At 41.9% G+C, this 22,895-nt stretch overlaps 1 protein-coding gene across 2 annotated transcripts; it reads left to right on the top strand.

Moving 5' to 3' along the window:
- Window positions 1–333: 333 nt before the first annotated feature.
- Window positions 334–14,831, top strand: LOC140465113 (cholecystokinin-like). Of its 2 annotated transcripts, XM_072560978.1 has the most exons (4): window positions 357–421; window positions 1,189–1,316; window positions 5,651–5,896; window positions 14,420–14,831. In XM_072560978.1, exons 3-4 carry the CDS (start codon window positions 5,653–5,655, stop codon window positions 14,554–14,556), a joined length of 381 nt encoding a protein of 126 aa, XP_072417079.1. In that variant the 5' UTR covers window positions 357–421; window positions 1,189–1,316; window positions 5,651–5,652; the 3' UTR covers window positions 14,557–14,831. The 2 variants fall into 2 exon arrangements, with proteins under 2 accessions (XP_072417080.1, XP_072417079.1); XM_072560979.1 differs by lacking the exon at window positions 1,189–1,316 and having other exon boundaries at window positions 334–421.
- The last annotated feature ends 8,064 nt before the right edge of the window (window positions 14,832–22,895 follow it).

Raw genomic sequence — 22,895 nt, 5'->3', positions numbered from 1 at the left:
TCTCCCCCAGCTCCGAGTATCACGCTCATCCCCAGCCCCTTATACACTCAATCCCCACAGTGTCTCCCCCTCACTGCCACCCGCTCACTCCCTCCCTCTCCCTCTGAGCCCCTCACTCCCTCCCTCTCCCTCCGAGCCCCTCATTCCCTCCCTCTAGAAGGCCCTCCCTCCCTAAGCCCCCCCCCCCCCCCACTCCCTCCATCCCTCTGAGAGGTTTGGTTGATGTGGGTAGAGGGCAGGAGTTACGCTTCACCAACTTTGCTCTTGGATATGTTTTGTCCCAACTCCCGCCCGTCAATCCAGGTTGGTCCTGCCTCCTCCTCCTGCCTTTATAAATAGCGCTGCTGCATCCAGCGGCGGATCTCCGTTCTCCCTGAAAGGAGGAGAGTTCACGATCAGTCTGGGAGCACTACACCGACCGGTAAGATGCCCCCTTTGTGGGGGAGGGGGGGGGGGGGGGGGGAAGGGGAAGGGGAAGGGGGTAGCTTTTGCTGATCATCCCTAGATAAAGTTAAAACAAAAACAGATGCAGTAGGACTATTGAGTGAGGTGGGCGTTACCTGGGCTATGATAATAACGCGAAGCAAAAAAGCTATCTTGTTTTTAATTAATAAATATTCGTTAAAATATCTAACCTGCTGGGATAAAGTGGAGCTTTGTATGTGTGTGTGTGTGCTGTGTTTTGCAAACACTGGAAATATTGGGGAGTTAGAGAGTTGTGTTTTGAAGTTAGTTATCTCCCCTCGGAATCTTGCAAGTGCTCCCCAGTTCAGCTCATATTAAATATGGATCCTTCTCTATAGGACTGAAGACAAATCCTCACCGATAACTCCTGTGGTCTTGTCACCCATCCGTAACACAGATACACAAGATGCTTTATTGAAACGAGGTGTAACGATGTACACAGAATAACGAGACCCGTGTTCCCTGGAGGATCCAATCCCCCCTCTCTGCCCACGGCCATTCAGCTTTTGCAGTATCCCCATACGGTGTCAGCCCCCAGCGGGAATTCTGTGCCTGGTCGGTGAAAGGAGCAGTGGAAAGGGCAGTTAGAGACACCCCTAACGACCCAGGGAGTGCTGGGGAAACTCAGCAGCTCTGGCAGCAGCTGCGGTGTGAGAGAAACAAAGTTAACATAACGAGTCCAGTCTGACTTCTTCAGAACTCCATCTCTCTCTCTCTCCACAGATGTTGCCAGACCTGCTGAGTTTCTCAGTTTCCCCTGGGTTTTCAGCAGCCCCAGTACTGCTCTCCTTCATTGCCAGCACTAACAGGTCACAGAAACGACCTCTGAGAAGTAATCTGAACCAATTAAGGCAAGTAGCTCTCTGGTAGTATTTCAGAAGCAGTCAACTGAAATCACACTCTTTGCTTCTAGTGGGTAAGTGAGCCTCAGAGCTTTGAGTTCAGTTAGTCCATAAAACCATGAGAAATAGGAACTAGAGTAGGACATTCAGCCCTCTAGCCTGCTCCACCGTTCAATAGAATTACCGCTGATCCAACATTCCTCAAGTCCACTTTCCTGCCTTTTCCCCACAGCTCTTGATTTCCCCTATTGATAAAGAATCTATCTCAGCCTTAAATACACACAAGGATCCTGTCCCCCACCCCAGCTCTCTGTGGTTAAAAGTTCCAGACCCTCACATCCCTGAGAGAAGAAATTCCTCCTCATCTCCATCTTAAATTGGTGCCCCTTTATTCTGATACAATGCCCTCTGGTCCTAGACTTTCCCACGAAGGCAAACATCCTCTCAGCATTGACCCTGTCGAGGCCCTTGAGAATCCCATATATTTCAATAAGATAACCCTCTCATTCTGCTAAACGTCGGTGAGTGGAGTCCCAATCTGTTTAACGTTTGCTCAACCATCCCTCTATATCGGGGATCATCCTCGTGAACCTACTCTGAAATGCCTGCAGTAAAACAGTTGAATCTGATTTGCGTAGTGTTCACACAAGCGCCTCTCCACTTGCACTGTGTACTGTTTCTAGCTGTGGTAAAGGCATAACAGAGTTACTGGATAACTTCTTCAGTTCAGGTACACTGCCGAGCAATGTTTTTATATATACATATATATTTCAGGAGGTGAGGTGAACAAACACAGGGTTTGATCAACCAGGTATTGTGAATTATTAAAGAATTTAGAAGTGGAGATACATTGGTCCAGGCTTACAGTCTTAATGTTGTTGCTTGCTGGTTGTTACTGACAGGTAACAGCTGTCTCCCGGTCTGAGCAGCGCTCAGATACTGTGTCAAAGTTGCCAATGAATTTTCAGTGTAAATCCACACAAAATGAAGACCAGAATCATTTGAGATTTTCCCTATTCCTCCCTCTGATCCATGCTGTTTTATCAAACATGTAAGTGTTTCATGAAACAAACAGTCCCCAATAAAACTGGTAAAAGCTGAAACCACCCATCACCGATTTGAACTTGTTGGATTTTGTTGAAATTAAGTTAATCTTGTCTGATCAGAACAGTCTGAAGAGGAGTCACTGGACCTGAAACATTAACTCTGTTTTCTCTCCATGGATGCTGTCAGACCTGATAAGTTTGTCCAGAAATTTCTGTTTTTGTTTGTTCTTTCATTTGACACAGAATATTGGAAAGTGTCTTTGTTTGACGGTAGGATAATGTAACTACTGAGCGCTTGATATAAACTGACATCAAATGGTACATTTCAAAGCGACCTTCCAAAGAGAAAACCAACACACAAAGTCAGCAGCAACACAAACTAGACATAGCTCTCAACAATGAAAATGAACTCAGTCGGTCATGTAGTAAGGCAATCACGGGGCAGATGGATTTCTACAATGCCTTTATCTTTAGTTAAACAGAACTTATAAACCTCCCGAGGCACCTAACCATGTAAATGCAGGGAAGGCAACATTTTCACTTTCACCACTCCCAACTTCCCAGTGTCCAAGGCCTCAAATACTCCTCCACGTGTAATAGCTGTAGTTACGTTAATTTGTGTACTGTACTTGCTGCTTGAGATGTGGCTGCTCTATGTGAGATGGACAAAATTCATATCACCTTGTAGAGCGTCTCTATACAAGCTTCAGGCCCTTTTAATTTTCTGCCTCCCTCCTGCTCTGATCTCGCTGTCCTTACTTTTCCACACTGTTCTAAGGAAGCTCAGTGCAAACTAGAGATACATCAGCTCCTCGCACAAAACAGGCACTTTACAGACTTTCAATCTCAACACTAAATTCAACATTTCGGACGATAACTACTGCTCTTATTTTTTGGACAGCAGCATTCCGCTGTTGACATTTGCGCCTCTTGTAGATCCGTCTTTTGTTTCTTTACTTTTCCCATATTTCCATTTCCGTTTAACTTGCAACAATATCCCATTCATCGTTTAAGTTATTCCGCACGTGAAGTTTGTTGTCTCTTGCCTGCTCTCTTTCTATACCTCTGCCCATTCATCGTTTAAGTTATTCCGCACGTGAAGTTTGTTGTCTCTTGCCTGCTCTCTTTCTCTACCTCTGGACTTGCATAAAACCTCTCTTATATCTTAATAATTTTCCCGGTGTCAGGTAAGGCTGTGGACCTGAAATGTTAACTCTCTTTCTCTTTCAACAGACGTTGCGTAACCTGCTGAGAGTTTTCCTGCATTTTTAAATTTTTATTTCAGACTTAAAGCACCTGCAACACTTTGCCTTTATGCCAAAAGTATCTGCATCTGGTCACTTCATAATATAAAAGATTTTGCTTGCGATGTTGTCTTACATTTTCAATATCAGGTTAGGTTTCATTGAAGGCTTATGCTATCTCCTAGTGTAATATCTATGCTTCTAGTTGTACTTTTTGTCCACGCAGACATGAAAGGCCTTCATACCTGTGGACCCTCACTGTTGGTCCAGATCATTGCCCGGTAGTCCCTATCATGATTTACTTACAACTAACTCTGTATTCGAGACGGTCATGCTGCACTGCTGAGTGCTATATAAATTGGACAATTCACAATGAGTTTACACCTCACTGAGAGCTCATTCTCCTTTCTAGGTGAATACCTACATTGCTGTATATTTTCAACACTGAGTAAGCAAGAGTGTGTCCACAGCCAAATGACGTTGAAGTTCTGAGGAAGGGTCACCATACCTGAAACATTAACTCTGACTTCTCTTCACAGATGCTGCCAGACCTGCTGAGTTTTTCCAGCAATTTGTGTTTTTTGATTCTGATTTACAGCACCCACAGTTCTTTCGTTTGTATGGTATTGATATTGCTCTGAGATTTATATTTTCTATGTGCTAGAGTGGTATGATTGCACAACAACTGGATTTGGCATGTAGTATGTGAAAATCTGATCACTTAAATGAACAAATTCAATGCATGATATATTCTATTAACACAAGCTTTCTTTGTGGAGTCTTGTTCACTGGGACATATTGGGAATTCTCCATCATATCAGACTTCACTCCAAACAGTGAAGAGTTTCCTCCCAGTTCCCATTAACTATAATTTTGCTCGGGCTCCTTGATATTTCATTTGGTCAAAAACTGCCTTGACTAACAGCCACTCACTGCAACCTCACTTCTGGATTTTGACTCTTTAGTCCAGACTTGGACCAATGCCAGAATATGGCCAGGAGCTGAGTGACCCTGACAAAATTTAAAATGAGCAGGTTATTGCAAAGCAAGTGTAATTTGATAGCACTGTTGAGGACCCCTTTCATCACTTTGCGGATAATCAAGAGTAGACCAATGAGGCAGTAACAAACTGGCTTGGATGTTTCCTGCTTCAAAGGACAATAAATTGTATGGAACCCGCACACAATTTCCAAATACTCATAACTGGCTGTGGGGTTATAATCAGAGCAGCGTTGTTTATTCTGAATTTAACAGTTCTATTCCTGATTTAGCTGATAATGGTGTCGATACTTTTTGCTGACGATTTTCCAATCCCGGGTGTTACAATTCCTCTCCTTGACAAGAACAAGGAGCTTTGATACAAAGCAGAAAAAACACAGCCAGTCCTATAGTGAGAGCTCACCTTCAAACACTGAATTAAAATAATGCAGATGCTTGCTTAACCCAGCTGAGGCATTTGAAAAGCAAAATCAATTCTCAAACAACAATTCAGATTTTAAGACAAAATAGTTATTTAAAAGTACAGAAGCTTTTGCTAAAGTTTTTCATCATGCACTCATCAGGACCATTCACAAGAACACAATTTCATGGGCTAACCAACAGGAAGGAGAGGAGAATGATGAGTGATGAAGAGAATACTAAGTGCTCAGGCAGCACTCCCCTCTCATGCAGTATAAATGTTGGTTTTCCTACATCGTCCTGATGAGTGAAAGAGGAAATATTTCAATAAAATGTCTTTATCCAATAGTACTCATTTTAAGAATAGCTCAGTATTCCAGGTGCAATGTTTTAGCAGCCTATTCCCGTTGGATTGTCAGTGATGAGAAAGATATTTGTGGCAAATAATGTGAAAAAGTTAGGTCAATTATTCAAAAAGCATTGGCTGTTGGTAGGCATTATTTGGACGTATATCCTCAGCATTCTTGTCCCAATTGTTGTGAACCTGTTGCACTGGTGTGAAAGCTTTGAAACAATTGACTGCTCAAGGTTGACGTGTGCCTATTTGAGGTGATGGGTTTCACTACACCTCGTCTGTACTTCCTTTTATTTCCAGCTATGAACAGTGGGATCTGCGTGTGTGTGTTTCTTGCGGTTCTCTACTCTGGCTGCATCGGCAGACTCATCAACGGGTCTGATGATGGGAGTCCAATTGGCAGGGAGCTGAAGCAAAGCATTGCCATGCACCAAAGGCAACTTCGGGAAGCCCAGTCAACTGAGCAGGTGAAACCATTCCAGAGCAGTGAGCAAAGAGCCAACTTGGGAGCTCTGCTCACACAATACCTTCAACAAATCAGGAAAGGTGAGTTACACCAACTACAAAGTAAAGTTGCCAATTATAATGGAACTTACTATTCAACAATTTCTGCAATTGCTCACTGAATACATGTGGCTGAATGTATAGAGGTTTGTTTTCTGGCAAGTCTCAGTATGTAGATCTCTAGATAGCATCAGAATTCTTCATTCCTGCAACACCAATTATAACAGCCTGCCCAAAAATTATCATACTGCATCTCTGCTTGGAGACGTGGGGGAGACATATCACTTTGTTAAAGATTCAGTGCCAGCAGAGGACCTGAAGAGCTGACGTCAAGGCTATAACTGTGCAATGAAAGAAGCCTTGTCGGTTTAATTTTAGCTTTGCTGGTTTATGAATAGTGCCCAAATACAGCTCCTAAAAATGCCACAAACACCCTTTTCAAAGGTTACCATCATCTATGAGACCGGGAAAAAAGCTGAAGCCGACTATCTCTGGAACATTGAAACATTACGCAGATTCTGTATTGGAAGCATTGGTTCAGCAACATGTCACTGGTCCGCACCGTCACATCATCTTCCTCCCCTCAAATTATTTTCCTCTTCTTTTAACCAATCACTTGAAAATCAATACCGAAATTCAGAGCAACTGCATTGGCAATGGGGTATTTGTCTAACAAATTATAACTCTCATTAACTTGTTGTATGAACAACCTTAAACAGGGAGTCAGTGCATTTGTGTGTTTGCAGATGACTGAAATATTTTTCTTTGTTCCCTGAATCTAAGTAAACCCCTACACTACATTGCCTGCCCTCATCCTTTAACTCCAGTGGGAAACAGTGCACATTTCAGAAGGAGCAGCCTCTTCTGAAAATGATTTGAATCAGATCCAAGTGCAAGTAATAGTGCAGTTACAACTCCCTTGCGATTTCAATCCACAATAAGTTATGAATGCTTTCTTGGCTGAAAATGTGTTGCTGGAAAAGCGCAGCAGGTCAGGCAGCATCCAAGGAGCAGGAGAATCGACGTTTCTAGCATGAGCCCTTCTTCAGGAATGACAAGAGCACATGCCTGAAACCTCGATTCTCCTGCTCCTTGGATGCTGCCTGACCTGCTGCGCTTTTCCAGCAACACATTTTCAGCTCTGATCTCCAGCATCTGCAGTCCTCACTTTCTCCTAGAATGCTTTCTTGGGTCAAAGTTTGGGAAGCCCCTGATGTGATTTTCTTGACATGTTTAAAGACTTAGCCTTGACCATCTCAGAGTATAGGCTGGATGCTTCCAAATGTTATTGAATAATGTTCTATTTGTTGATGACATGCAACCAGCAATGCCCAACTTCAGGTGATTGAATCTCTTGAGTTTGCTGCACTTGTCTACGTTTGTCAAAACATTAGATCTTGGACAGACATTCACATTGGGATATATTTTGACAATCCAGTGCCAACTTTAGCTCATCATAGCTGTCTTTTTGGACAAACGTTTTATGCCGAGTTCAGAATAATGCCATGAGAGTTTGATTCCTTTTGAACTGAAGTAGATTTATTACTTGCCTCCTCAACTTGCCTCTGAGAATGGAAGGCACTGCCTATTTATCACTGACCAAAACTACCAGGAAAATAGCTTAGGATAAAGTCTAAGCAGCCAAGGGTCTGCCTTCAGGCACAATACAATTGGCAATGCAGCATCATAGGGATCTAGTAAAGGTATTCAAAATGAAGGAGTCTGGACAGAGTGGATAGTGGATTGAGAACAAGAGGGCAAAAATTTAAAACAGTTGGGGAAAAGGTGAGATGAGGAAAAGTGAATGGTGGGGTTTAGAATGCACTGCTTGAGAATGTAGCAGAGGCAGTTAAAACAGAGAAGGGGGTAGGTGGGTATTGTAAAGGGTTGTGGGCAGGATTATGTTGAGAAAGCGATTGTATGGCATTAACTGAAATGCTCATTGGGAGAGCTTGCATTAATGTGATGGGCTAAATGCCCCCTTCTGTGCTGTAGTGATTCTGTGAATTATCAGAATAATACTGTAGATGATAGCATTTTAGCCTTTGGTATAGATAAGTTGATCCACTTGCTTTGTGTCTTTTGAACTGCATGAGCTTGCACTTAATGGAACAGTTCCAATGTTTGCCTTCACCCAGCGAACTCCTCACCCCCACTAAAATATTTTAATTTTGCCTGTTTTATTTGTTCTCTATCTCTAGAAGTCATGCAATCATCTCATAATAAAAAAAAGATTGTTTTGTAATAGAGTCTCAAAAAGAGCAGCTGAACAATATTTTGTGGAAACCAATATCTAGCCCCATCACAAGCCAGGACACCTCAAAAAGGATCAATAAATTTAACAAATTGTTTGATACCTTAATTAATCGGATTCATTTCTGTCAAAAATTTGAGATTTGACTTCAAACTTTGGCAATGATAAAGTTGCCATAGTACTACCAGATTACAGTGCTGCTTTCTCATTAGCGAGAGAGATGATTGGTGGTGTGTTTAACATTGGAGTCACCATGTGTCAGGCAAAAGTACGGTCTTTCTTGGTAACCTCAGCTGGTGCAATAATTGAACCCACACTGATAGCATCACTCTGCATTACAAAGCAGCCATCCAGTCAAGTGGACTAACCAACCCCCAGCTGGACAAGGAGCCAACAATAGCTAACGCAAGGGACAGGTCCTGCAGGAATGGAGGACCCACAAGCATTTTACTTACTTTCAATATCTTTGCAATATCTTGTTTTCTCCCTTGGGACATGCACTGAACCCCTAACTAGAAGCCATGTTAACCATGTAGGCAGGGTGTCCTTCTGAACCAATTGTAATGTTTTTTTGAACATGTTAAGACACTCCCTTCTAAATTTGCCATGAAGCAGACAGAGAATTGGCTACACCTTGTCTAGCTGAGGATGTACAGTAGTCTCATTGATAGTCCTAAGGGATCTTTAAAATCAACCTAAAAGAGTTGTATACCATAAATGGAAAGGCAGCTTAACCTCTTTTGTTATGATGTTAATTCATGAGAAATAAGTGGTGCTCCTTGGCTTCACAGTATTTCTATCGGCTCAAACACATCACTGCCTCTGGTTCAGTTCCCCAACGACCTCCATTACCACCCTCCCGCCTTCCCCTGCTCCCCTAACCTCCGCAGAACCATAATCGGATGATTATTAGATCACGGAAACTTACAAATATATTCCTTCCCATCTATCATGCCTGTGTGGGCTAAGAAACAGCTCTGCAACTGAGTCCCACTTTCCAGCCTTTAGTCCGTAGCTCTGTAGACTGCTAAACTTAATTGCATCACTGGGGTTTTATTCCCAAGTGCAATGAGAGTTTCTGGCTCTATCATTCTTTCAGACGGTGATCTTCAGCCTCCCACATCTAATGGGTAGAATAGTTTTGCCTCAATCCCCATCAAATCCTTTCACCAATTGCTTTAAATAGTGGCTCAGCGTTGGAAGTGTGCTGAAATGTTTAATTGGCATCAGTAGTTTGCAGGTTTTACATACTTGCAAACATACACATACGAACAAGTGAATAGATCATTCAGCTCTATGCCTGCTCTGCCATTTAATAAGATCAGGGTGAATCGGATTGTAACCTCAACTCCACATTCCTGCCGACCACTGACAAAACTTTACCCCTTGTCCGCCTGTCTCTCTCTCTCTCTCTCTCTCTCCCCATCTCAAAAATATAAAAGAACTTTGCATCCACCACCGTTGATGAAGAGATTTCCAAAAATTCATGACTTTCCCTGAGAAAATAAATTCTCCTAATCTTGGTCTTAAATGGGTGATCCTTATTTTTAAACAGTGACCAATTATTTTAGATTTGATCACCAGAGGAAATAAACTTTTCCTTATCCATCTTATCACAGACTTTTAGGAGCTTTTTATGTTATAATTAAGCCACCTCTTACTAGTCTAATCACCTGTGGATACAAAACTATCCTGCCCAACCTTTCCTTATAAGATAACCTGTTCATTCCAGCTTCTCTAAACTGCATCCGACACACTCATAGCCTTCTGCAAATGAGGGAATCAATATTGTGTACAATGCTCCAGAAGCAATTATTCAAGACCATAGTTCCATGGTAGAGGGTACAGAATGAATGCCCACCAGGCACTTTCTCAATGATGCAGGAAAGGGTTGAAACAAGGGAATTACTCTTAGTCACGCAAATACATCTCCCAAATGAGGTACACAGAGGTACACAGAGGTATCCCCATGGTGAACAAGTTTCCTGCTTTTCAATTCTTCCTGCCTCTTCTGGGGAATATAGGTTAGATTGTTTACAGTGTGGAAACAGGCCCTTCAGCCTAACAAGTCCACACTGACCCTCCGAAGAGCAACCCACCCAGACCCCTACAATTACCCCTTCACCTAACACTGCGGGCAATTTAGCCTGGCCAATTCACCTGACCTGCACATCTTTGTGACTGTGGGAGGAAACCAGAGCACCCGGAGGAAACCCACGCAGACACGGGGAGAATGTGCAAACTCCACTCACACAGTTGCCCGAGGCGGACATTGAACCTGGGTTTCTGGCACTGTGAGGAAGCAGTGTTAACCACTGAGCCACCGTGCCTTTGATTTCCATCTTTGCAACATGATGTCCACCGAAAACAAATGTGCTGTTAACTCATTTAGGTTAATTCATATAAACAACAATTGTAGTTGATGTGAAATTCTGCAGTAACTCTCAAAGTGTATTTGATGACAAACGTCTTTCATGTTTAAACGTTGAAAGAATACTCTGTTCTACACTAAATACGAGATTAAATTATGATTGTGCCATCTGGTTAGAAATTAATCATTTTTTGTTTTATATGTTAACATATTGCGAATGCAATTATCTGGAATGTAAATGCAGAGCTAATTTGTTTGAGATTTATGGTAGACTATTAGCTGCAAAGTAATCAAATAATTGGACATTTTCTCCTTGGAAGTACTGAGAACATTTGCCCATGTTTCTAGCTTATTACATCTGTCATTATAAATCAGCAAAAATCCAATTTGGAAAAGATGGGCTTTTAAAGAAAGATTTAAACAAAAATACTGATTTATTTTAGAAATCATTCAAAGTATATTAATTTTTTTACACCTGACAGCCTGAACAGGGAAAGGCTGATTCTACAAGACTTTGAAATACAAACAATTCAAATTAAACAATGCTCTAAACATTGCATTGGATTCAACATTACACTAGTGATGGCTAAGAACATCTCATGTTTAAAAAAAGTAGTTCAATCTTAAAAATAAACTTTTATTTCACAGTCGTAAGACACATATTATCAAGTCAGGGTAATACAGCACAGAAACAGACCCTTAGGTCCTCAACCATACCAACCAGACATCCCAATCTGACCTAGTCCTATTTGCCAGCATCTAGACCATATCTCTGTAAAGACTTTCTATTTATGTACCAGTCCAGACACTTTTTAAATGTTGTCATTGTACCAGTCTCGACCATTTCCTCTGGCAGCTCATTCCATACATGCACCAGTCTCTGCGTGAAAAGGTTACCCCTCAGGTCCTTTTAAAATCTTTCCCCTCTTAGCTTAATCCTATGCCATCTAGTTTTGGACTTACCCTACCTTAGAAAAAAGACCTTGGCAAATCACTCTAACCATACCCTTCATGATTTTATAAACCTCAATAGGGTCATCCTCAGTGTCCAATTCTCCCAGAAAATAAGTCAAACCCTCCAGTCCCGGCAACATCATTGTAAATCTTTCTGTACCCTGTCAAGTTTAACAACATCCTTTCTATGGAAGGGTGACCAGAGTTGTACGCAGTATTCAATAAGTGGCCTCAGCAATGTTCTGTAATATGCTGCAACATGACTTCCCAAATCCTATACTCAGTGTTCTGACCAATGAAGACAGGCAGGCCAAACGCCTTCTAAATTTGGAGGTTGGCTAATGTGGTGCCAATATCTGAGAAAGACTGTAGGAAAAGCCAGGGAACTGTAGACTGTTGAGCCTTACATCAGTGATGGGTAAGTTGTTGGGGGAATTCTGAGGGACAGGATTTACATGCATTTGGGAAGGCAAGGACTGATTAGGAACAGTCAACTTGGTTTTGTGCATGGGAAATTATGTCTCACTAACTTGATTGAGGTTTTTGAAAAGGTGACAAAGAAGATTGATGAAGGCAGAACAATAGACGTTGTCTATATGGACTTCAGCAAAACGTTCAACAAGATTCCGTATGGTAGACTGGTTAGTAAGATTAGGTCTCTACGTGAAGCAGGGGAAGCAAGCCAATACAAAATTGACTTGAAGGCAGCAGATAGAGGATGCTGGCAGAGGATTGCTTTTCAGACTGGAGGCCTGTGAACAGCAGTATGCCACAGGGATCAATGCTGGGTCCACGTCTTTTCACCCTTTATATAGATGATTTGGATGTGAATATAAGAGGCTTGGTTAATAAGTTTACAGATGACACCAAAATAGGTCATGTAATGAACAGTGAAGAAAGGTATCTCAGAGTACAATGGGACCTTGAACAGATGGGCCAATGGTCCAAGGAGAGGCAGACGAAGATTTATTGAGACAAATGTGAGGTTTTGCATTTTGATAAGGAACACCAGGGCAGGACTTTTACAGGTAATGGTAGGGCCCTGGGGAGTGTTGCTGAACAAAGAGACCTAGGGATGCAGGTGCATAGTTCCTTGGAACTGGACTCCCAGGTAGATAGGATAGTGAAGAAAGCATTTGGCACACTTGCCTTCATTGAGTATATGGGTTGGGACATCACATTGAATGCAATAGTTAGGACAAATCTATGATGAGAAGATAATGCACAAAATATAGATTAATTGTTGATGCACCCAAAATCAGAATTAGTTCTATCTCATTTACATGGAACATTAATGTCTAAATCTAACCTAAAGAGAAAAAAAAACTATTGTTAAATTTAACTGATCAACAGGGTACAGCCCAAGAGTTTTAGCTGTTTAATCTATACATTCTGAAATGAAAGCATATTTTCTATCAAGTGTGTTAATTATCCACAAGGTTTATGAAAGGCCATTTTTACTGATGGCTATGGTTAACAATGTACATCATAATGTGTCCACTCCATCTACCCACATATGCTTTTAGGAAACTTAACACCTCCCTTCTTCAAAAGCACTAGTTTAACATGTTTAAAGTTTTGGTTAAAGTAAACTGTGAATTGAGATTACTCAGCAGTTTTCATATATATATATATATAAAACCTCCAAACTGATCATTGTCTCACTTGTCTACCTGTCACATCTACAGATTAATGGTCTGGCGTAAAATGTTATAAATTAACACTTTGAAGGTTTGGAGGGATATGGGCCAAGCACAGGCAGGTAGGATTAGTTTAGTTTGGGAACATGGTCAGTGTGGACTGGTTGGACCGAAGGGTCTGTTTCCATGTTGCACGACTCTATGACTCTCGCAAAATATGATATATGATGTAAAATGTTTGACCAATATTTTCAACATCATGGTTTACAAAAATCTCCTGTCGGCCTTCTGCTCCTCAAAGAACTAAAAACAGTACAACCCAGGAACAGGCCCTTCACCCACCAAGACTCCAGTGACACATAATGTCTTTCTAAACTAAAAACCTTTTGCCTCTGTATCCCTCTATTCCCTACCTGTTCATGTATCTGTCAAGATGTGCTAACTTATCCACCTTCACCACTTCCCCGGCGGCATATTCCAGGTTCTTAACACTTTGTGTAAAAAGCGTGCCTCTCACATCTCCCTTAAACTTAACCCCTTTTACTTTAAACCTATTTCCCCTGGTAAGTGATATTCCCACCCTGGGAAAAAGACTCTGACTATCCATTCTACCCACACCTCTCATCATTTTGTAAACCTCAATCAGCTTGCCCCCATCCTTCGCCATTCAAGTGAAAACAAATCAAGTTTGTCCAAACTCTCCTCATAACTGATACCTTCCAAGTTGGGTAACATCCCAGCAAACCATTTCTTTATCCTCTCCACAACCTCCTTCTGGTAGTGTTATGACCAAAACTGTGTGCAATATTCCAAATGTGGTCAAACTAAAGTTGTACATAGCTGCAACCTGACTTGCCAATTTTTATACTCTGTGCCCTGACCAACGAAGGCAAACATGTCATCCGCCTTCTTGGCCACCTTATCTACTTGTGTTTCCAATTTCAGAGAATTGTGGAACTGTACAATTAGATCCCTCTTTATGTTGCTAACATGAAGGGTTCTGCCATTTACTGTATACTTCCCTCCTGCATTAGATCTTTCAAAGTGTATCACCTCACACTTGTTTGAATTAAACTCCATCTGCTATTTCTCTGCCCAAGTCTCCTGTCTATCTATACCTTGCTGTATTCTCTGGTAATCTTCCTCCCTATCCACAGCTTTGTGTCATCCACAAACTTACTCATCAGGTCACCTATATTAGGAAAGTGATTGAGCAGTGGATTGGGCTAGAGGGCTGACTGGTCTATTTCTGTTCCTATTTCTTGCGCTCGATGTCTCATGTCGAAATGAAGTGGTGATTACGCACAACATTCTTCAGACCTAGTTTTTGTGTTTTGTCTTCCCAGGTTCTTTGGATAGAGGCACCCTTGTGGGAAGCAAATTGCAGAACCTGGATCCCTCCCACAGGATAAGTGATCGGGATTATGTGGGATGGATGGATTTTGGTCGACGCAGCGCTGAAGAATATGAATACGCAGCGTAAAAAAATTATAGTACAACCACATTCCCAAGTCTGTACAAAAGAAGAAAAAAACTTTGATTTGAAGTCTTAAAAATGAGTGTTTCAAATTCTATTCACTATGGTCCTTAATGTGAATTTGTTTGTAAGACATTATAATGCAATATACATATGAAGGTTTTTGCAGAATTGTCTGGCTGTGTCCAGTTTCTTATTAATATTAATGATATAAGATCGAAATAATTCAGTATCTCGTCTGTCAATTTAGTACATCACAATAAAAAGAAGCAAAACAGAAACTTTGTTTAATGTTTTAACACATGTCATGGAGAAAACAGATGCAAGGGAAGGTAGTTCTTTCTCAACGTTGAGACCTATTGGTCATGAGGAATGGAAGGTAACTTCATTCCTGGCATGCAATGATTCACACTGAAGACCTCTAGTCACTTCAGAATGTCCAAGTGACATGTTGCCCCAATGCTACAATGTCAAACATTGCCATTTTTAGAACAGCTCTGAGGAAGGGGTTGTGAAAGAAGCTGACCATTGCAAAACCATTAGTGCACAGATTAACATGTCCCCTTCTACAAAGAGCAGCTGAAGTGAAGGTTCCAAGAGAGGGCAAGAAAGATATACAATAACGGGTGCATTACTTCCATTACTGGCTGGATTGAAGAAGTTGGGGTTCTTCCTGTTTTAAAGGGAGAGTAAGGAGACCAACGTTCAGAACCACGAGGAAGCGAAACAGGCAGAGGGGGAAATGGTGTCCATTAATGGAAGGGTCGAAAACCAGGACACTGATGTAAAACTAATATAAAAATGTAAATTTTAGAACACAGATAGTGCTGTGATGTGGAATGCACTGCACTCAATCGTAGTTTACAAGAGAGGATTGGATAATCATTTAAAGAGGAGAAGTATTATAGGGCTAAAGGACAACAGGGTGAAATTGAAACAAGACAAAATGCCATTCAGGCTCAATGGATTGAATATCTTCCTTCTCTGCTGTAACCATTGTACGATTTGATGGTGTCTGAGCCACACAGTCTGGGTTGAGTAACAACTGCAAAGATACCATTAGGCTGCAATGATTACTGCTCTGCGCTAACATCTATATTCTATTGACTTCTGTTCAGCTAATTGGTGCTATTTGAGTAAATTCCATTTTGATGTTGAAAGCAGCCACTCTCAGCCCTTGTCCAGAGCTCAGTGTTTACATTTACATCAACATAACAATCATACAACTGTGATGAAATTTGGAGCTAAATAGATTGAGGAGAATCTATTTTATTGAGAGGGGTGCAGTGTGATAACACCAATGATAATGTGTTGCATGACCAGGCTGATCATTTGGAGGAGGTGGATTGAAATGTCAATTGCTTGTGTTAGATTTCCTGTGTTGTTTCTCATGGAAATTATATACAGGGTCACTTCAAACAGGCGCCATTGCTACATGAGGGGTGTTTGACTAGCAAGGTGGATAGATTCTGGTGTGTCTTCAGTGCTTGGTCTGAGATGTTGCCAAATAGTTTTCCTTGTGTTCAATGCATCTTGTTACTTTTTAATATCATACAGAGTAAACCAACTTGATTGAATCTTACCTTTCACTGTGCTAGGGATCATAGTTTGTGGTTTTACAGAGGGAGCAAAATCGAGGGATCTGTTCAATTCACATTTGCAAACCTGCAGATTGATAAAGTATTTTTTAAACATGCGTACCAGATCTTGGCTATACAAGTAGAGGTATTCAGAACAGAAGCAAGGAAATCATCTCAAATCTCTTGAAATCACTACTTACATCTCAGCTGGAGTCCAATGCATTTTCCACTTTTCCATTTATCACACAGAAACCAAGCATAAAACAATAACATGAGTTCATTACAGTCCACATGATCTTTGTAACTATATATATAAATTTACATACTTACAATGTAACTGAAAGGCTATGTAGACACATCTCACCTGCAGTTTGGCTGCTGTCTTATGTCAATAGATTCCGTTCAATTATACATCATGTCCCGTCACATGGATGGTGGACAACAGCTTAAGATACACTCCCTTAGAGGCACATTACAATACTTTTGAGCAGCAGTAGTTAGGAGGGATATTAATGACTAGAAAAGATGTTGAGGAGATTCACCAGACTGTTAGAATCACAAAGAATGGTGGAAAAACTCTGCAGGTTTGGCAGCATCTGTAGAGAGAGAAACTTTTGTTTCCAGTCCAGGATGAGTCTCCTCTCTCCACAGATACTGCCAACCCCATTGAGTTTCTCCATTATTTCTTCTGTTTTTGTTTCAGGTTTCCAGCATCTGCAGTAATTTATTTTAATTCACAAGACTGATACCAGGCTGAGGGACTTCAGGGTATGAGGTGGGATTGTTCCCCTTAGAGTAGGGACGGTTAAGGGGAAATTTATCAGAGACTTTCAAAGTTGTGATACAATACAAAATAAATTCTAGCTGGAAGGTCAGTGGGATACAGATTTAAGAAAATCATCCAAACAACAGGAAGGGAGTGAGGATTTTATATCACACAATGGCGGCATAGTGGCTCAGTGGTTAGCACTGCTGACTTACAGCAACCAGGGACCAGAGTTCAATTCCAAACTCGGGTGACTGTCTATGTGGAGTTTGCACATTCTCCCGAATCTGCATGGGTTTCCCCCCGGGTGCTCTGGTTTCATCCTGATGTGCAGCTTAGGTGGGTTAGCTATGCTAAATTGCCCAGTAGTGTGCAGGCTAGGTGGGTCAGCTGTTGGAAATGCACGGTTATAGGGTAGGGGAGTTGATCTGGATGAAATGCTCTTTGGAGGGTCGGTTTGGACTCAATGGGCCAAATGGCCTGCTTTCACGCTTTAGGAATTCTATGATAATAGAATATTTTATCTGGAATACATTGAGTAAATGTCTGATCAAAGCAAATTCAACAGCAACCTTCAGAGGTGAATTGAATAAAAACTTCCTTAGGAAAAGTCTGCATGGTTCTAAGGAAAGACCAGTTGCATTTTTCTAAATTGGAATTGTCTTTACAAAAAATCATCACAAGCATGAGAAGAAACCTTGCATTGCATATAGAGCAATACAGATGTAGTTCTTGTTTCAGAATAACGGGATGTCTGAAAGTGCATGAGACAATAAAATGTTATCACTATACTAATGTAGAAAACCAGACATCTGACCTGTGTGACCTGTGCAATAGCAATTTCCTGCAAACAACAATGTGATGATGATCAAATAATTTGATTCAGCGGTTGTTGATTGAGAGGTAAATATTGGAAATAAGCCAACTGCTGCTCACAATGACAATACGGAATCTTTCACATCCTCCTGAAAGATCTCACCTTGGCACAATGACTCATCGAAATGATGGACCTCTCCAGCTCCCTGCACTCCCTTACTCTTCCCCAGAGCATCAGCTGTGACCTTTGGACTATCATTCCCAACTACATAGTGCTGCCCTCATTCCCGACTATTCTCACAGCGCTGTCCTTTCTTTCCCAACTATTCCCACAGCACTGTCCTCTCATTCCTGACTATTCCCACAGTGACACCCTCATTCCCAACTACTCCCACAGCGCTGCCCTCTCATTCCCAATTCCCACAGTGATGCCCTTATTCCCACAGCGCTGCCCTCTCATTCCCAACTATTCCCACACTGATGCCCTTATTCCCACAGCGCTGCCCTCTCATTCCCAACTAATCCCACAGCTGATGTGCTGAAAACTTTGGCAAACATTAACATTGATAAATCCCTGGGGCCAGACCAGATTTATCCTAGGTTGCTCCGAGTAGGGAGAAAGGAAGTTGCTAAACCACTGGCAAAGATCTGTGCTTCCTCACTCTCCATGGGCATTGGACTGGAGAATTGAAAGAAGGCGAATGTTGTTCCTCTTTTTAAGATGGGTAATAGGGTAATCCCTGGCAATTACAGACCAGTCAGTCTTAAGTCCGTGGTCAGCAAGGTTTTGGAAAGAATTCTGAGGGATAGGATTTATGACTATTTGGAAAAGCATAGTGTGATTAAAGACAGTCAGCATGGCTTTGCGAGGGGCAGGTCATGCCTCACAAATCTTATTGAGTTCTTTGAGGAAGTGACGAGACAGGTTGACGAAGGTTGGCAGTGGACATGGTGTATGTGGACTTCAGCAAGGCATTTGATAAGGTTCCCCATGGTAGGCTCATTAATAATGTCAGGAGGTATGTGATACAGGGAGATTTGGCTGTCTATATTCAAAATTGATTGACTGACAGAAGGCAGAGAGTGGTTGTAGATGGAAAGTATTCTGCCTGGAAGACCGTGTTGAGTGGGGTAGCGGGGGGTCTGTTCTTGGTCCTCTGCTCTTTGTAGTTTTTATAAATGATTTGGATGAGGAGGTTGAGGGGTGAGTTAGTAAATTTGCAGATGACACAAAGGTTGGAGGTGTTGTCAATAGTATCTAGGGCTACTGCAGGCTGCAGCGCGACAGACAGAATGCAGAGCTGGGCTGAGAAATGGCAGATGTAATTCAACCTGGATAAATGCAAAGTGACGCATTTTGGAAGGTCGAACTTGAAAGCTGAATATAGGATTAAAGATAGGATCCTTGGCAGTGTGGAGGAACAGAGGGATCTGGGTGTGCAAGTAGATAGATCCGTCAAAGTTGCCACCCAAGTGGATAGGGTTGTTAAGAAAGTAAATGGTGTTTTGGCTTTCATTAAAAGAGGATCAAGTTTAAGAGCCGTGAGATTTTGCTGCAGCTCTACAAAACCGCACTTGGAATATTGTGTCCAGTTCTGGTCGCCCTATTACAGGAAAGATACAGAGGCTTTGGAGAGGGTGCAAAAGAAGATTTACCAGGATGTTGCCTGGACTGGAGAGCTTGTCTTACGAAGAGAGGTTGAATAAGCTCGGACTTTTCTCTCTGGAGAGGAGGAGGAAGAGAGGTGACCTGATCGAGGTGTACAAGGTAATGAGAGGCATGGATACAGTCAATAGCCAGAGACTTTTCCCCAGGGCAGGATTGACTGGCACAAGGGGTCATAGTTTTAAGGTGTTAGGAGGAGACGTGTTAGGTATAGAGGAGACGTCAGAGGTAGGTTCTTTACACAGAATTGTGAATGCATGGAATGCATTGCCAGCGGTGGTGGTGGAGGCAGAGTCATTAGGGACATTAAAGTGACTGCTGGACATGCACATGGAGAGCAGTGAGTTGAGGGGCGTGTAGGTTAGGCTATTTTATTTTAGGTTAGGATTAATCCTTAGCACAACATCATGGGCCTGTTCTGTGCTGTACTTTTCCATGACCATTTGTCTCCCTGCTGCTGATGGTTAAACCAAACTCTTTCCTGGTGTGACAGAGTCTGTCCATTTGTTGCTGATGTCCCTTGGTGCAGAACACTTGGTCATCTTCACCAGCTTGGAGCCTGTCCTCGGTGAGGACCCAGCCTCCCTCTGTGTTGGATTGGTGGTGAGCAAAGCTGGGCCTCTCTCAGACTACTCCAGAATGTAAGGAGAAAACCCTGGGGATAAACCAAAGGCATGTGATAGCAGCAAAAAAAGAAGAATATGCCATATGATGTTGGTTCCATAACGACATGATGTTTGTTTTATTAAAAACTAACACATATTAAACTAACAACTGACCTAGCATTGACTGCTGTTTCTGGAAATCAAGATGTGACGTAACAATAATGTCCCTGGCCTAGTAACCCAGAGGGCCAGGCTAATGCTCAAGGCAAATGGTTCAGACCCCATTACTGTAGCTGGTGAGATTTCAGTGCAATTCCTTAAATGCTGAACCAGTAATGATGAGCGTGCAACTATCACCAATCACTATGGAGAGCTATCTGGTTTACCAACTCCCTTTATGGAAAGAAATCTGCCATCCTTACCCAGTCTAGATTACATGTGACCCTAGTGGGGTTGACTCTTTACTGCCTTGTGGGTAATAACTGCTGGCCTGGGATAAGATACCCCATATTCCCTGTGAACGATTTTTTTTTAAATTTAAAAGATTTGATTATTGGCACAATAGGAACCTCCTTGGATGTGTGAGCATTTCTCCTGTGGAAGGTGGGGGTTTAGGGGGAAGAAGGCAAAAATTTAAAAGGGACCCAAGGGGCAACATTTTCACACAGGGTGGACCATGTATGGAATGAGCTGCCAGAGGAAGTGGTGGAAGCTGGTACAATTACAACATTTAAAAGGTTTCTGGATGGATATATGAATGGGAAGGGTTTAGAGGGATATGGGCCAAGTGCTGGCAAATGGGACTAGATTAGGTTAGGATATCTGGTCAGAATGGATGAATTAGAGCGAAGGGTCTGTTTCTGTGCTGTACATCTCTATGATGCACATGAAGGCTGTTAGTTACCCTTAATCTGGGCAATTGAGTCAAACAGCTGCTTCTGAGGTGTGAAGAGTCAATCCATTTCCCACACACATGTCTGTTTGACAGGTGGATCCTACGATCCCACTGCAATTGACAACTCAACAAGTGAAAACAGTGAGATTGCCCATTAGACAGACTCTGATGTTCGGCTCAGTAAAATGGTAGTATCCGGCAGTACACAACAACTTTGAATGCTTCATACAGTGATTCGATAATAATTTTGGGCAAAACCAAGCATACAAAGTATGTTATATAGAAGGTGAATGCTTAATTTCACCCCAGAGGGCGAGTGGGCTCCAGGAATCAGACACCGATCAGCTAATCTGGAATAGATACATTTAACCCAATTTATAGAAACTACAAATTGAAACATACGCTCATGTGAAATCTGTTCTTAAAAGGATACCACTTTATGACTCCTGACCCTTGTCCTATGAAGCTGAATATTCTACTTCAGGTATAGCTTGTGAGGAAGGGTGACTTGACATGAAACTTTAACTCTGATTGCTCTCCACTGATGTGGCCTGACCTACTGAGCTTTTCCAGCAATTTCAGTTTTTGTTTCTGATTCACAGCATCTGTGATTCTTCTGGCTTTTTAAAAACAGTTATGGCTTGTTCAGAGTGTGCAACATGATTCAATTGATCCATTAATCTTATAAAAAAACTAACTTCTCTTTGGGCTTTTATTGCGAAGATTTGTTCTCAAAATTTTCCAACTTTCACATATACCTGCTCTTTCTCACCCTAGATATGACATGTCTGTAATGGGCTCCTTTATGTTGCTCAAAACTGTTTTGCAAAAACTGTAACCTTACTACATCACAGATTTGTCTCTTTTGGGAATTTGTACCTCACATTTTGATACTTTAATTTCTTACTGGAATAAAACTAATTTGATCAGTCTCAGCTCCCCTCAGCTCTATTGAACAGAGAGAAGGTGGAGGAGTCAAATCTAGGAGATGTAAAAACTAGACCAGGACTTTCAGGAGCAGATTTAGAAAACACTTCTACTATAAAGTTGACAGAAGCTTTGAGTTTACTTTTTAAAAAGTTATTTTGAGGGGATGTGGGTGTCTTTGACAAGGCCAGCATTCATCATCCATTCCCCCTGGTTTGCTCTACTATTTCAGAGGGTTTTTCAGTGTCAACCACATTGCTGTGGGTCTGCAGTCACATGTACGCTAGACGAGGTAAAAGTGGCATATTTCCTTCCCCAAAGGACATTCATGAACTAGATGGGTTTATGCAACAGCATGGTGCCATTTGCCAAAGTTGAACTTAAAGAAACAGACTATCTACTATGGTGGGAGATTTAAACCCTTGTTGCCAGGATATCACCCGGACTTTTGAATTGCTAGTCAAATGATTTCACCATTATGTCACCACCTCCCCTAACTGGAGTGCTGTCCCCTGCTCGAGTAACCATTCACTCAGCAGCACCCACCTCTCCCATTCAGGCTGCTCACTCTCTACAGCTGCCAAGAGGCTGTCTTGGGGAACATAGCTTCACTGGAATGGGATCGGGAAATCCATTTGGTCTCCCAACAACAGGCCATGGGAAAGTCGTGCCCAATGATGCAAACAAAAACAAGAAAAAAAAAATGGTCAGGGCATCCACTTTGGGTTGTCGGATAACGATCCCAAACCACTAAGCACAAAACCAGCAGTTCAGGGAAATGCCTGCAGCTGTTAAACATTCTGCTCAGTCAGGAATCCAGAATTCACACCTGAAGATCCAGGTTCGAACTCCAGCTCACAACTTAAATGGTCAAAGAACATGCAGAATATGTTTATTGGCTACTTGACAAATGCAACACTTTCCAACAGCAGGCTTTAAGAGGAGAAATTGGCTAAATGATGAAAAGAAAAAATCTCCACCCTCACTATCTAACGTTCTGGTCTACAACAGTTTGGTATCTTATAGATCAAGAGGCCAAATGATCTATTCTTGTTCCTCCCCTTCACTCAGAATTCTACAGCATGGAATC

Source organism: Chiloscyllium punctatum, chromosome 41 (assembly GCF_047496795.1).
Source record: "Chiloscyllium punctatum isolate Juve2018m chromosome 41, sChiPun1.3, whole genome shotgun sequence".
In the NCBI taxonomy this organism is placed as follows: domain Eukaryota; kingdom Metazoa; phylum Chordata; class Chondrichthyes; order Orectolobiformes; family Hemiscylliidae; genus Chiloscyllium; species Chiloscyllium punctatum.
This window is presented reverse-complemented; position numbering and strand designations above follow the sequence as displayed.